Raw genomic sequence first — 15,089 nt, forward strand, 5'->3', positions numbered from 1 at the left:
ACTTTCACTCTTACTCTCCACACTCCTATACTTTTATTCCCAAATCCAGTTGCACCAGAATTGTCTTTCCATTCATGCAAGTCCTATCTGCCTTCCTTACCACATGCCAGATCCTTTTGAAAATGCCCTTCCTCTACGCTTCTTTCTAGCAAAATCCCTCCGTATAATCTTCAACACTTGGCTCCCATATTACCTCCTCTGTGAAGCCTTCCCAGGCTTCACCATTCTGGGTTCCTAGAACCTTCCTTTTAAACCTCTCACATAATTCATCAATAGTATTGTCTGAGGTTCACCATGTGAGACTGTCTTGTTAGGTAAAAAATAGCCCAATATTGGCAATATCATATGGTAAAATGTGATACATCTCTATGCTAATATGCTGTTTGTCATCTACACCATAGTAAGAGAACTATACCTCCCTCCTCTTTGTCTTCTCAGCATCTGGCATGATGGTTAGCATATAGTGGGTGCTCAGAAAGTGCTTGCTAGACAAGTAAGCACCATTTGATAAGGTTTTGTGTGCTGTCTGTTCTGTTTAGTTTCTTGCTCCAACACAAAACCAAAACCAAACTCAGGACTGTTGTAAAGACCTTATACATTTTCATCCCAGCCAAGCTAAGCTTCAGATGGTTGTCTGAGCAGGCTGAGCAGAGCAGGAGAATATCTAAGAACATGCAAGGAGTAGGGGAAGCCAATTGTTTGGGATAACTACCTTTCTGGCAGGAGAAACAGAGTCAACAGTTGATGGAGAGGAAGTAGCAGCTGAATCAGGAGATGGAAGGCAGGAGGGAGAAGACGGAGGATGAGTATGAGACAGGCTTTTAGAGAGTAGTTTATTCTGCACAGAATAGAAACAGAGGAAACTTTGATTATCCATAGGGAAATGCACAGTGATGCTTGCCTCGATGATATAGCCCCCTAGTCTACACATCCAAGGAGGGGAAAGGATATCCAGGCTCATGTCTCAGGACAAATATGTAACCTGTGTCTTTGGAGCCCAGCAGGACTGTCTAGTTCCTGGTCACAATGCACTCTGTTACAGCTATTCTGGCTCCCTCATCACAAAATAGCTAGAGCAGAGCCATCCTATTCCTGACATGAACATAGACATGAACTCCTGAAGGCCTCACTCTGGAGCTTGGTATAAAGCAGCAGCTTCAAGTTTAGGAAAGGACAACCCAGGAGGCTCTGGGGCATATGCCCCAGCAGGGACCTCTGCAGCCACAGAGAACCCTGAAAATGAACGAAAGGCAGAGTATCCTTCCCATGCCTATGCTCTGCCCAGTAGCAGAGAACACAGGTCTGGAGGAGGCCGAGTGAAAGCCGCAGAGGAGGTGTGTTCTAGAGACCAGGCTTGCTGCAAGCATGGGAGCACCTTACACATACACGTACCATGGATCCTCACCCTCAACTCTGTCATCTCCTTGCAAGCACATACTCTTCTTTTCAGCAGGTTTCTAAATAAGTGCCGGGACTGGGCTGTGCTTCCTATTCTAAGGCAAGGCCATTCTGTCTGGCTGGTGCTGCCTTCTGGGAAAGCAGAGCAGGTTATGGCCTGTGGTTGACCTTGACATTCAGGGTCTTCTGGATCAGGGCTATAGTGGTATTTCTCCACTATGCTGCCAAACATCATGAGCAACAGGCTTGCTTGTACTTTAAAGGCACTGTGATGTGATTTCTGCAGTGGGCCAGCTTTCCCTCTTTGTGTTGACCCCTAGGAAGCTCAGCCTGCTCAGAAGCTAAGATGTTACAGTGCACATGCTTCTATTTTCCTGTGACCTGAGCCTGCTTTTCTGCCTTGGTTTTCCCTTTGTCCTGATTTATCTACTTATTGAGTCTCCTCATTTGGAGCTTTTTTAGATGCCAGTCCAAAGCCTTCGGTGACTTGAAAAGTAAATAGCTTTATAGACTATAAAGGGTGGAGGAAGGAAGAAATGAAGCTCCAGAGACTGACTCATGTCATCTCCCCAGAGGTCCAACACCTGGGTTCCCGGGGGCTCTGAAAGCCCTGCATTTACCTGTGGGAAATCCCCGTGTCCAAACATGGAGGCAAGGTGAGCCGCCTTCTCCTTAATGTTCTTTTTGTGAAATTCCCTGTTGGCCAAGTTCTGAGCCCTTTTCTGCAGCCAAGGCAAGAAAGGAGAAAGAAAAAAGAGACAGTGACAGAGATGGTGAGGGTTCCCCCTGGGAGAGAGGCGGAGAGGCAGCCAGATGGGCTTGCTGCGCTCAGTACACAGGGCAGGCAGGATGAGAGATGGGGAGGAGCAGTCGGAGGAGGAACCCACCCTGGGCAGGAGGGGGCGGGGGAAGAAAAGCATCCCAGACACAGGCAGGGCAGAGGCAGGGCAAAGTCACGGGCAGGGCAGAGGCAGGGCGAAGAACGAGGCTTTCACCTGGAGAACCTTTTCCTCCACTTGCTGCAGCCGCCGCAGCACGCCAGAGAGGGCCAGCGCTCCCGGGCAGGTGGGAGGCAGGCTGGCAAGGTTTTCTGGCCCGCCCAGCTGCAGGTCAGACTTGGCTCGGGCTCTCCAGGGCCTGGTTGGACACTCGCCACCAGCAGACACTTGCTTTAGCTCTCGGAGCACATGCCCTGTCACAACCACGGAGGGGAACTAGGGGAGACGGAAAATCAAGCTTCCTTCCCGAGGAAGGCCCTCTCATGGACCCCTCCCACCACTCACTGTGAGGAATCCCCACCAGGATCAGGGACAAGGGCATGCCACGTGCCACCTTGAGTGAGATTCCAAACTAACCTTGAGTGCTGACTTCTCACCACCTGCATCGGAATCACCTGATAGCCTCCTTAACAATACCATCTGGGGTGTTAACGACAACACTCCAGACCCCCCAAATCAGAACCTGTACTGTCCTGGTTCTGAAAGTCAGGGCTCAACCCCCAGAGAGTCAGCTTTAATTGGCTTGGGGGTGGGTACCAGAGATGGACATTTTTAAATAAAGCTCTCTAGATGATTCTTATACACAGGGACATAAAATCACTGCACTATCCACACGGACCTCCTTTGACGTCCGCTACCCCCACCCCTGGAAGCAACACAAAATCCTAATGCTGTCCAGTAGTTTTGAGTGCTGTGTCAATAATAGTGATTCTAATTCCAAACCCAGAGATGTTAACTGGAAAAAAGCCTCAGGTCATGGCTCCTGGCTGCCTCCCTGCCCACTGGGCAGTTCAGGTCCTTGGGGGACCTGGGAGGTCTTCATCACATCCCACCACATCAATGGCATATGGCTAACTGGCCACCTGAGCCCATTCCATCATCACTGCCACTTTTCCCCATCAATTTAGAAATCAGTCTACTCAAGAGATCCGCAAATAGGGGCACTACACAAAATACCCTGTGTGGTGTGGTCTGTTTTTTCCTAAACAAATAAAGCACTGAAAGCATGGGTAGTTGGTCAGCTGATATCGCCGACTGCCATGTATTTAAGATGCTGCGTCCTTGGTTATTCTTACCTATAAGGGTGGTAACCTCAAGTTGTATCTGTCTTCCCAGAGAATCTACACTCAGCCCTACGTGGGGTGCAGAGAGAGCCATGAACCCCACCCCTCTGGATCAAAGTCCCCTCTGGCTTCACCAAGACAGCATCCACTGGAAGGAGCCCTACCTGCCTTTTCAGAGTTGGTGATGGGCTGGGTGTGGGCTCCTCCGGCTTGGGACAGCGAGGGTTAACAGGAGGGTCAGAGGAAGAGCGCAGTATAGGCTTACCTATCCCTGAGACACGGTGCTCCTGGGAGGAGGAAGGTGAGTCCGAAAAAAAGCAGCCACAGGAAATAGGAAGGGAAAGGTGAGTCAGATTGAGACACTTGGAGGGAGGAGAGGAGAAGAGGCAGGGAGACAGAGTTTGCAGGTGCTGAGCAAGCCCAGGGCTGAGCTCTGACAAGCTGTGCCCAGCTGGAAAACGTGAACCCCAGCCCTCCGTCCCTGTTAACAGCTGGTCCCACGGTCCCTTTCTCGTAGACAACGTGTATACCCCCAGGAGGCAGTGTTTTTGGCTCGGACTGGGGCATTGAGCAGGCACTGCCAGAGCCTGTGCCAGGCAAGGGTGGCTAGTCCCAAAGTCCCTCCTGCCCATTAGACGATAGGGATGCTCAGTCCTTCTGAAGGAAGAGAGCCCTCATCAACACCTGGGGACCACAAGCAGTCAAGCCTCCAGAAGGGCCAGTTGAGAAAACAATTCAGACAGTTACAAATCTCAGAAACCTCCTTATAATAAAACCTGGCTTCCTGGGGAAGGTCAGTTTTTTCAGAAGGGGCATGATCTACATCAAGACTAGAAAGATGTCTATGATTGCCTCTGAACCAAATTAACCAAGAATTAGTCCTTCTCCTGAGAGGGGCCTAATTCTGTCATGTGACGGATATTCTCCAAAGGCAAACTGAACCCCTTGTCGCAAGCTTTTGTAATGTGGCAGTGGTGTCCCAAAGAAATTCAGGGGAGCATATGAAACCGCACAAGTGCACACTCCAAGTCGGAGTCTGAGATATGAGAGCCGGGCCTGCAGCCTGACCCACAGCATCCCACCATCTTCAGCCTTATACAGACCCTGGTCAGACAAACAGCCCTGCCAGCCTGACCCAAGGGAACAAGGAGAGAGGAGCACCAGGGTACACTCGGGGGGTTGGTTTCCATTCCTGTAGGCCTACATGGAGCTAAGATCTATGATTCAGTTCCCCTGGTTTGGATGGGGTTTTCACCACGGACTTACACCCTCAGACAGTCAGCATCTCTAAAGCTTCCTCCAGCTGCACTGTCTCAAAGATGACTATAAACCCAGCCATGGTTGCAGAGTAAAACAAAATCAGGGCAAGGATTTTATCTCCAATAAAACAGGCATCAGCAAACTACAGTCCTCGGGCCGAATCCAGCCTGCTGCCTGTGTTTGTAAATAAAGGTTTATTGGCACACCGCCACATGTATTTGTTTACATACTGTTCATGGCTGCCTTCACAGTGACTCAACTCTGCCATTATAGCAGAGCTGAGTCATTGCAAGAGAGATCACATCGACCCTAAAGTCTAAAATACTTGCTATCCAGCCCCTTTTAGGAAAGTCTGACTCCAGATCAAGAAGAAGCTCTAGTCTCCTTTTGAGCCAGGACTGGCTGGCATACCTGAAATCCAGCACTTGCCTGACATTTGCTGGCTTCTCAGCAGGTTCTGGTCACCAGGAAGGCAAGGTCAGTGGATGTTTGACAGGACTCACCTGCCTCAGGATTGAGGGGTTCCGTGAGTTCTCCTCGAACTTGGCCAGCAGCTGACTTGCCATGGACTTGACTTTGTTCTGATTTCCACCTTCCTTAATGCCCTCTTGATTGGAGCCCAAGCTCTGGCTGGAAAAGGCTGAAGGCTGCAAAGTCCAAATCAGTGCATTGGTTGTTGGATCCGGAACCCAGATATCATGGGGTAGGCCTGGGGGCTCACGACAGGAACAGTTCCTGAAGAAGGACACCCTCTATGGTCTGAGAAAGTGAGGCAGACACAGCAGGCAACGCCCAACGGAGACAATGCTCAAAGGTGGGACATGGTTCCCCAAAGGTGGGCACAGCCAGGCTTGCGAGCCAGACAGTGTTTGAATTCTGACTTCTCTGACGTTTCCTCATTTGTAAAATGGGAGCAGTAACCCACCCTCGTGTAACTGTTGCAATAACAAAATATAATAATGAAATGATGAACAGAACAGTTTCCAAACCCATCACGTGGCTGACAGGAGGTGAAGTAGAGGGGGTGTCAGTGGAGCAACACACAGGCGCCAAGCTTCCCCTCTCTCCTCTGCACCCCACGCCCAATGGCAACCAGCCCTGCCCTGTTCTTTCTTTTTTTAAAAAGTTTAATTTTGAAATAATTTTAGACTGACAGAAAAGTTACAAAGACAGCACAGATAGCTCCTGCATACCACAGATGCAGCTGTACTAATATTAACATATGGAATAATCATGGTACTGTTATCAAACCCAAGAAATTAACACTGGCATGGTACCATTAACAGAACTATGGACTTGATTCAGATTGCACCAGTTTCCCACGGATGTCCTTTTAGGTTCCAGGATACAATGCAGGATCCCACACTGCATTTAATCATCATGCCTCCTCCACCTTCTCCCATCTGTAACAGTCTCTCCATCTTTCTCTGTCTTTCATGACCTTGACAGTTGTGAAGGACACAGGTCAGCTATTTTGTACAAAGTCCCTCCATCTGGGTAGGACTGATGGTTGCTCATGATTAGACTAGAGTTAGGGATTTTGAGGAAGGATGTCGCAGAGGTGAGGGGTCCTTCTCATTGTTTTGTTTTGGGATACATGATATCAACATGACTTGTGACTGTTTAGAGGCTGACCTTGACTGCTTGGTTATGCTGCCTTATAAAATGGAATTCCATGTAAGATTTTCTTAGCTCATCTGCTAAAAATAAGACATCGAAACTGATCGCTGTCCAGTAAATGTCTGTTCCCTGGTACCATAGATCTGCTCCCATCAGCCTCAAAAATACAAATGGCATTGTCACGTCAAGAGGGCAGTCAGTTTTCCCAAGGAGACAATGCATCTCCCTTACAGGAACAGATGTTCTCAAAACAAAGATATATTCACTTAGAAGAAATTCATGAGAAGAGATAAGCTATAGTCAATTGTCTTTTTTTTTTTTTTTAAGAGTCCCTAAGTGTAGCAGCCCCATGGGAAACCTAGTATGCACAGCCACTCTGAAGAGTTGGGCAAACACAAATCAAAGAGTCACTCCCCACTTCAAAGCGGGAACTGCAACTGTGCATAGCAATCCAGTCTTGAGTGTGAATAGGGCAAGTTTACTAGGCTGGTCACTGTTTGTACAGCCCAAAGTAGGCCAGGACAGTGGGTCATGCAGACAGGCCCTTTGCAGACATTCATGTGCTCATGAATCACTTTAAAACCAGATTTGGATTCAGTGGGTCTGGGGTGGGCCCTGAGAGTCTGCATTTTTAACCAGCTGCCAGGTGATACTGGTGCCCTAGTTCTTGGCTCACACTTCGAGTAGTAAGAATTTAGAGGAAATTATTGCTTGGTTAAATCTCACTTAAGTAAATAGCTGGCCAAGAAAATAGAGCCATTTCAGAAGAGGCAGGTGCGACCAGATTTCTCCCCACACTGACTGCTGTGCTGCCAGCATCAGAAACAGTACAAACACCCCCTCAAATAAGGCACAGATGAAAGGCAGGAGAAGACTTCCCCGCGGGACAAAATGTATCCAAGGGAAGCTTCTGGGGAGGAGGCGGGAGCAAATCACAGGCACTTAGAGCAGAGGCAGCGCCCCATAACTAGAGAACGGGATGTTTCTCAGCCGTGGCTTCCTCCTCTCAGCTGTCTTCCTGTTCATGAGCTTCCTGCTCACACCAGACCCAAGAGCAACAGCTCTCAATCATATAAGTAAAAGAAGTTTTTTTCTAAGTCCTATAAATCAAGTACGAATGTATCCTACAAATTATCCCTGTGCCTTTGAGTCATTGTTTTGGCATCAGCCAGTAGGCTAGCTAAAGCTGGTATTCTTAAAATTTAAAGACAGCATCTAGCCTGCTTTTGTGGATTAGAATGGCTTTTTGGAATGAGGTGTGGGGCTTCCCTGATAGCTTGGTTGGTAAAGAATCTGCCTGCAATGCAGGAGACCCCGGTTTGATTCCTGGGTCAGGAAGATCCACTGGAGAAGGGATAGGCTACCCAGTCCACTATTCTTGGGCTTCCCTTGTGGCTCAGCTGGTAAAGAATCCACCTGCAATGCAGGAGACCTGGGTTCGATCCCTGGGTTGGGAAGATCCCCTGGAGAAGGGAAAGGTTACCCATGCCAGGATTCTGGCCTGGAGAATTCCATGGACTGTATAGTCCACGGGGTTGCAAAGAGTAGGACACGACTGAGCAACTTTCACTTTCTTTCACTTGGAATGAGGGATATATCTCAGGTCTCTTTAAAGAGTTGCCCGGGGAAGCAAGAACCAATACTCTTTTTCTTCTGATCAATTTTTCAGTAGCAGGAGAGTGCTACTCCTGCTTGGCTTTGACAAAGTAGCCTGTAACTTTCTTCCTTCACCAGAAGGTGGCACTTGTGGGTGCTGGGACATTCCCCTTAAAGACTAATGGTACAGAAAACACAAGAAGTAGAAATGAGGACTGGGAGAATAGTGGGACTGCTGGTGCCTCTTTACTACTTACTATTAACAGTAATTATATCTTGATTAACCTAGGTGCCAGAGACCATGATTGGTATGGTATGTGCATACATGTGTGCTTACACATCCTCTTATGTTAATTTTTAAGATTAAATTAAACCTTGTTTAATCTTGACTCTGGCATGTAGAGAATCTTGTCATCTGCAGACTAAGAATCTTACTTCTTTTCCAACTTGGACTCCTTTTATTTCTTTTTCTTCTCTGATTGCCATGGCTAGGACTTCTAAAACTATGCTGAATAATAGTGGTGAGAGTGGGCACCTTTGTCTTGTTTCCTGATTTTAGAGGAAATGCTTTCAGTTTTTTACCACCGAGAATAATGTTTGTTCTGGGTTTGTTGTATATGGCCTTTATTATGTTGAGGTATGTTCCTCCTATGCCTACTATTTAATCTTTGAAAATTCTGCAAAATGTCCTACATTTCAAATGCATCATCTGTGTTTTACAGACATGAGCCACACCCTGGGAGAGTGACATAGCTAGTGACCAGACCCATCAAGCTAAGCTTGGAACCCAGCGGTTCATGAGAGGAAAGAAAGAAGGGCGGGGAGGCTGCCTCGGTCAGGCGAGTGGGCTGTGGCCACTGGCTGTCAGGAAACAGGCCTTTGTGTAAACCGACGCTGAGCACACGAACCTCGTCCAGGTTGTTGAAGCCCTTCCGCCTCCGCTTGTTCATGTCATTCTCTTCGGTCCGGCTGTCCACCTGCAATGGCCAAGAAAGCCTGGTGAGCTCAGGGCTGGTCAAGGGCTTCGGTGCCAGCATTGGGGATCCAACCCCGCCCACAATAGCTGCCAGCCCAGGAACAGACGGGTTGACATTACCCTGCACCGTGACAAATGCTCTCAGCTCTGTTCAGGCACAGCGGAGGAATCCTCCCTCCGCCTCAGGAGCCAGGGCTTCTGTCAGAAGAGGGTGGGAATACAGATCCCCAAATCATGCCGAAACATCCCAAAGCACAAAGGATCCCTGTGACACGGGCAGGGATTGCCTCCTTTCAGTGACCTTGGACTCAGAGCGATCACAGCCAGGCCTGCTGATGCTGCCCTGAGGATACCACCTCCTATGAAGAGGTGTCACTGGCTCCCCTGACAGGCACGGATTCTCAGGACTCAGATCAGCTGTCCAGGAATTTGATGGCAAATTACTTCTGCCATTCAGTCCCACTGCAGCTACTGGTAAATGATACTGTGTTAACTTCAAAACAGTATCGGATATGGCATGAAAACTATGATGACCATATAGCTAAGTTTGCCCAGGACATTTTGATGTATTGCTTCCCCCCCGCCCTTGCCCCGGGCATAATTAGGAATAATGCCCTCTTTTTTTTATTTTTAAGATTTTTTTTTTTTTTTTTTGGTTATGGACCATTTAAAAAGTCTTTGTTGAATTTTTTGCAATATTGCTTCTGTTCTATGTTTTGGTTTTTTGGCTGCAAAGCATATGGGATCTTGGCTCCCCAAGCAGGGATCGAACCTGGCCCCCTGCACTAGAAGTCAAAGTCTTAATCACTGACCACCAGGGAAGTCCCTCATTCTCAAAAGTACCCTGGTTTAGACAAAAAATTGCATGGCTGTCCTATTGATAACCCCTTACAGTCAACTCTGCTTCGCAGACCTGGAAATTTACATCCAGAGATCCCCCTTCTACCTCAGGCTATTGCATGATGCCTGCAAGGACCACCCAAGGGCACACCTGTGGTCTGGCTTTTCTACTTAAGGGAAGCAGTGGGACTGCACAAGTTGAGCTGATGCTATGAGCTGGGATAGGGCTGCAGGCTAGATATGGTGCCTCCCCCTACCCACTAACCCTCTCCTTGACACTGGGGTTAGACCTAAGCTGGGACCTTCCCCATATGGCCAGCCCACTGAGGACCATGGAGCCAACCCCACTGACTATGCCTCCCCATGGGAGATTCCAACCCCCTCAGCGGGGAAAATGTGAAAAGTGTGTTAGTTACCCATGTCCTGTAGCCCACCAGACTTCTCTGTCCATGGGATTCCCCAGGCAAGAATACTGGAGTGGGTTGCCATTTCCTTCTCCAGGGGATCTTCCTGACCCAGGGGTCAAACCCTTGTCTCTTACGTCTCCTGCATTGGCAGATGGATTCTTTACCAGTCTGAGCCATCAGGGAAGATTAAATCCCAGCCTCTGTTCACACTGGATGCAGCTGAAACGGCTTTTGGCCTCTCTCTCCCCTCAAACCCAGGCTGCAGCCCAATCAGTACCACACGTCCTCACCTTGCCCCATCCCAGAGGACCCTTTACCTCCCGGATGTTGTAAATCAACAGGAATGATCAGAGCCCTCAGCACAGAGTCTAGTCTGTACCCACTTGCTCTCGCAGGCAAGCACCTGCTCCCCCTGCTCTTACACTCCTCACCACCTCTGCCCCTCCTCCTGTTTACTAGCAACTTGAAAAAATTTTAAAACAAGATCAACCACAGTGTAGTCATTGATATTTGTTCAAAAATGTGACCCTTCCCTTGCTCAGGCAGCACAAAACAACAGATCAAAGGGCCTCACCTTCCCCTTAACATTTTCCTCCGCTTCTAACAAATCATTTTTCTGTGAATGGAAATTATTTCAACCCTAATGTTTGGGCAAACACCAAGAGAAACAGATGACCTTATTTGCAGTGTCGGGTTCTAGAGGCCTAGGCTGTTTAGGCGCCCGGCTCCACAGTCTGTGAGAGCTGCACTGGCTCCGAGACAAGCCTGGGAAAGTACAGGGTGTCCTCCCCACAAGAACACTTCAGGCATCATCTTAGAGTTTTCTGCTGTTCTTCCTGTTTCTACCTTTAATGAGGACTTGGTTTTTCCCTCAAAGAGCAACATATCTCACTCTCTGGGTGTGACTGGTCCAACAATCAGAGCCTACATGGATCCAAATTCAGTACATTAGTGGCCGGTGCACAGAAAACATTCCTGGGGGGAGTGTACCCAGCAGCAGGACCTAAGAAGACCCCCAAATCCTTCGGGGAGAGAGGAAGTGGGTGGGGGCAACCTCAACTCCTCTGATTCAGCCTGACCCACAGGACAATAAAATGCAGTCTATATGGAAAGGTCAGCCACACACAGACCCAAAGGGTCTCTGCTCTTCCATACGGATTTATCATGAAAGCACTTATGCTCAACTAAGAGCTAGGTTAAAACACAAAGCTTGGGAAAACACAAACCTGGAGTTTTATCTAATTTTTCTTATCTGTACATCTCTATTCAGGAGCCAAAAAATCCTCCGTATCCCCCTCTCCTTGAACTCTATTTTGCACCATAGAGAAGTGGGTACAAGGAGGAAGAAAATAGTTATTGTGCCCAGAGACAGCAGGAGATTAAACAAATAACTCACTTCCTTTTCCCATAAATTTTTCCTGTCCTTTCATCCTAAGACACTTTCTTATCATGATTTCCCAATGATTTGAAAGAGTCTATACCTCAAAAGACATTTATTAAACTACTTGGTGATCTCCATTTTAAAAAAACAGACATATATCTACCAAGCTCATCATTTATTTGATCAGCACAAAATATTCTTGTTCCCATATTACCTCACTTAAGTTGATTTTAGCTCCAAACAAGCCAACTTTATATTTAGTTAGCTGATGAACCCTAACCCTGGAGAAATTCAGACCAAGGTCATAGGAAGAGAGACTGGCCATTGTAGGCAGTGACCTGACTGAGAGTACAGTGGCCACCATGATATTTAGAAAGATGGCCAGTGACACTGGCAAGAGAGCTCCCCGCTCCGTGGCAGAGCAGCAAGGAGCCATGGGTTCAAGTTCTGACCTGAATTACTTTCCAGCTAAGTGAGCTTAGGAAAATCACCCAACTTTTCTGACTTTAGTTTCCTCACCTCTAGGATCCTATACGAAGCTATTGTAAGGATGAATACAAAAAAAAAAAAAAAAAGGATGAATACAATCATGTATATAAGACACTTCTTCTATGTAGTGCTGTATAAGTGTTAGACATTTGCAGTTAGGTCAGTGCTATTCATAGAATTAGAAAATCTGAATTCTAGTCTGGCTTTGACATTTACCCACCTATATGGCCTCACAATATAATCTCCCTAAGACCAAGTTTCCCCATCTCTAAAACTGGGATGAGAATACGTCCCTTGACTTCCTCAAAACCTAACAAGGGCAAATGAGCCATCTACAGCACTGCTGTGTGCTGTACAATGCTGGATCCGTCGCGGCTGCAGTGCACAAGCCAGTGGTCACCCAGCTAGTTCTACCCTTTGCAGAAAACAAGCATCTTTGTTCACTCAGTACTCCTAAAGGACAGGCTGGGGACCATCGTGTACAGAGCCCTTTCTATGTGCCAGAGAAGGAGATCAGATCTGCAGCTCACATTGGTTCAGCACCGTCTTCACAGCAATGCAATGCTTGTTATGTCGCATTTTGCAGCCAAGCAAAGAAACTTAGAGAGGTTCAAACATGTGCTGAATCACCAGCAGACCAAAATATGTAGTCGTCGGCCTGGCTTTAAAGTGCATCCTCATTCTATAAGGCAGTGCAGAATCCCAGGTTGTGGTAACACAGAGGACAGGAGTGATCACTGTCCACAGAGACCTGCAGACCACGGGTGCCCAGGGTGGTGTGGGCGTATGCACGCTGCTCAAGGCCTACACTGGCCAAGCAAGGCAGCATTAGGACCCAGGGCTCTTGACTCCCTAAGCCGTCTTCAAGTCTCTGAACTGAGAAGTGTGAAAAACCTAGTGGGAGTTTTGGCTGCTGGGTGGGCGGTTCTGTGAGCACAGCTGGAGAAGGGGAGTGAGAGGAACTTACGAAGTTGCACTGGAAAGTCAGTTCCTTCTGGCAGAGACCCTGGCCCTCTTGTTCATTGCTGTGCCCCAGCAATGAGAACTTGGCATAAAATGGGGACTTAGTAAATCTTGGTTGAACGAATGGGCAGATGGAGGAGGGACTTTCTTACATAATGGCCCCTGAATCTTTGGAAAGTGTCTATGGAGGAGAGTCAAGGAGAAGGGCTAGAAGGGCCCCTCCTACCCCTGGCTCAGGCCAGACACTGATCTTACTCATGCTTTGTGAATCCCACTCCGCCAAGGACCAGCAATAGTGGAGGACCTGGGTCAGAATCAGCCAGCAGACCAGGATAAATCCTGGGGCCACTGACCTGGCTTCTAGGATGGGGTTTCCAGGGACAAATGACAAGTTCTGTGTTGCCTTGTCCCTCAAGGAATGGGTTCAGAATGGGGAAAACAAAGACCAAACAACTTGACTATGTCTGTCGTATGTATTGTGACTGAAGAGGCCATAAATCCAGGTATTATCTATGTGGGGTCAGATGAGAAAAGCATAGATAGGTAGTGTGTGCATGTGTATATACACACCCACGTGCACACACAGGATAAAGATCACATGTGTGTTTAGATTTCGCCTGTGGGTATGGTGACAAGTGTGTGTACATGCCCACACGCATACACAGAAGGACAGAGACCACATATGTGTGAGCATGGTGACAAGAGCTCTGGGTCTCCAGGAACTGTCCCACACCACCAGGCTGCCAGAAGCTGATTGGGACAGAGGCAGATCTGCAGAAGTAGACCAAGGGCCTTTTAAGAGAAAACAGAATCCCAACTCTTCTCCTTCTCCCCAGGCGTGGGCCATCCAGTCTCCAGAGATAACCAGCCGCAGTTAGTTACCATTCACCAGAGGTACAGCCCTCTCGGCATGGGATAGGAAAGTCATTCTCTCTAAAATAAGTTCCTGGATGGAGGAAAAGCCTTCGGTTTTGCCCAAAGTTGTTGTCTTTTGCTGGAATTTAGATATTATCAGGAAAACAAGATTAGGGAGGAAAGTAGGTTTTAACACCAACATCAAAAACCAGGAGGGAGAGAGAGTGTTAGCCCAGCTCAGGAGAGAAACAAAGAGCCCGCTTCAGATTAAGACACCACATGTGAACAAATGTGGGCTGCTCAATCTCTGTATCTGGAGAAGGCACTGGCAACCCACTCCAGTGTTCTTGCCTAGAGAATCCCAGGAACAGGGGAGCCTGGTGGCTGCCGTCTATGGGGTCGCACAGAGTCAGACACGACTGAAGTGACGCAGCAGCAGCAGCAATCCCCATATCAAGATGCTCCTCTGAAGTTAGTAAGGAGGGAGGACTGGTAGGGAGGGATGGAGGAGGGGGAGGGGAGTACAGACGCACCTATACATACAGATTGTGTGTTTGAGCCCTGGTATAGAAAATCACGCAAGAACAGCCTAGCCTGCATCTCCAGACCGTAAGGACACATTTACCAGGGCAGTGAAGACTTCGTGTTTAATTGCACTGACATCTCCTGGGTGTAACGGTGGGGGAGCCCCATGTGTATGTACAGTATTCAGTCTCCTGTGTAGAACTCCACTGTGTGTGTCCAGAGGGAACCTGGAGTGTACTCAGTACCCCTTGCTTGTGAGACATGTTAAGACCAAAGAGCATTGCCAACAGATATCTCCAAGCCAAAAGAGGATCCAGACATATGACACGAGATAAAAAGGGGAGAAGGTACTTTGCATGTAGTCTGACCATTGCACTGGAGTTGAATGGCAGACAGTAGATGCTGGGGTGCTTCAGTACCAGGGCAGAATGTGACTCAGTGGCCTTATAAACCCACCAACCCCCCTAGAGGAAGCATTCAATCAGTTTGAGGAGAAAGGGCGGGACAACAAATACCCACACCAGGCACTTACTTCAATGACCTGATCTCCCTACCTATCTGAGGAGCAGGACAAACTTCAGATGTTAAATGGGGCTGTGGGAGGGAATCAGATGTGTGGATTTCAACTGCTCTCAAGATGTGCAGCCAAGGAGCACACCCTGGACGAGGGCCAAAACCAGCCGGGGCTGGGCCGGGCAAAGCCCACACATCCCCGCT

The 15,089-nt window shown here is 48.2% G+C and overlaps 1 protein-coding gene across 6 annotated transcripts in view; it reads right to left on the reverse strand.

Annotated features, from left to right (window-relative positions):
- The window catches only part of MICAL2 (microtubule associated monooxygenase, calponin and LIM domain containing 2), a 234,764-nt gene that overhangs the window by 101,383 nt on the left and 118,292 nt on the right, over positions 1-15,089 (reverse strand). For 3 of the 6 annotated variants that reach the window (XM_043482986.1, XM_043482985.1, XM_043482988.1), the window contains exons 16-17: positions 8,845-8,913; positions 5,224-5,367 (exon numbers count right to left, since the gene is read on the reverse strand). In XM_043482986.1, coding sequence (XP_043338921.1) covers positions 5,224-5,367; positions 8,845-8,913 — 213 coding nt within the window. Of the gene's footprint in view, positions 1-712; positions 839-2,018; positions 2,121-2,393; positions 2,613-3,624; positions 3,748-5,223; positions 5,368-8,844; positions 8,914-15,089 lie in introns of all 6 variants that reach the window. The other 3 variants (XR_006272148.1, XM_043482987.1, XM_043482984.1) reach the window with 2 other exon arrangements.

Source organism: Cervus canadensis, chromosome 11 (assembly GCF_019320065.1).
Source record: "Cervus canadensis isolate Bull #8, Minnesota chromosome 11, ASM1932006v1, whole genome shotgun sequence".
Classification (NCBI taxonomy): Eukaryota; Metazoa; Chordata; class Mammalia; order Artiodactyla; family Cervidae; genus Cervus; species Cervus canadensis.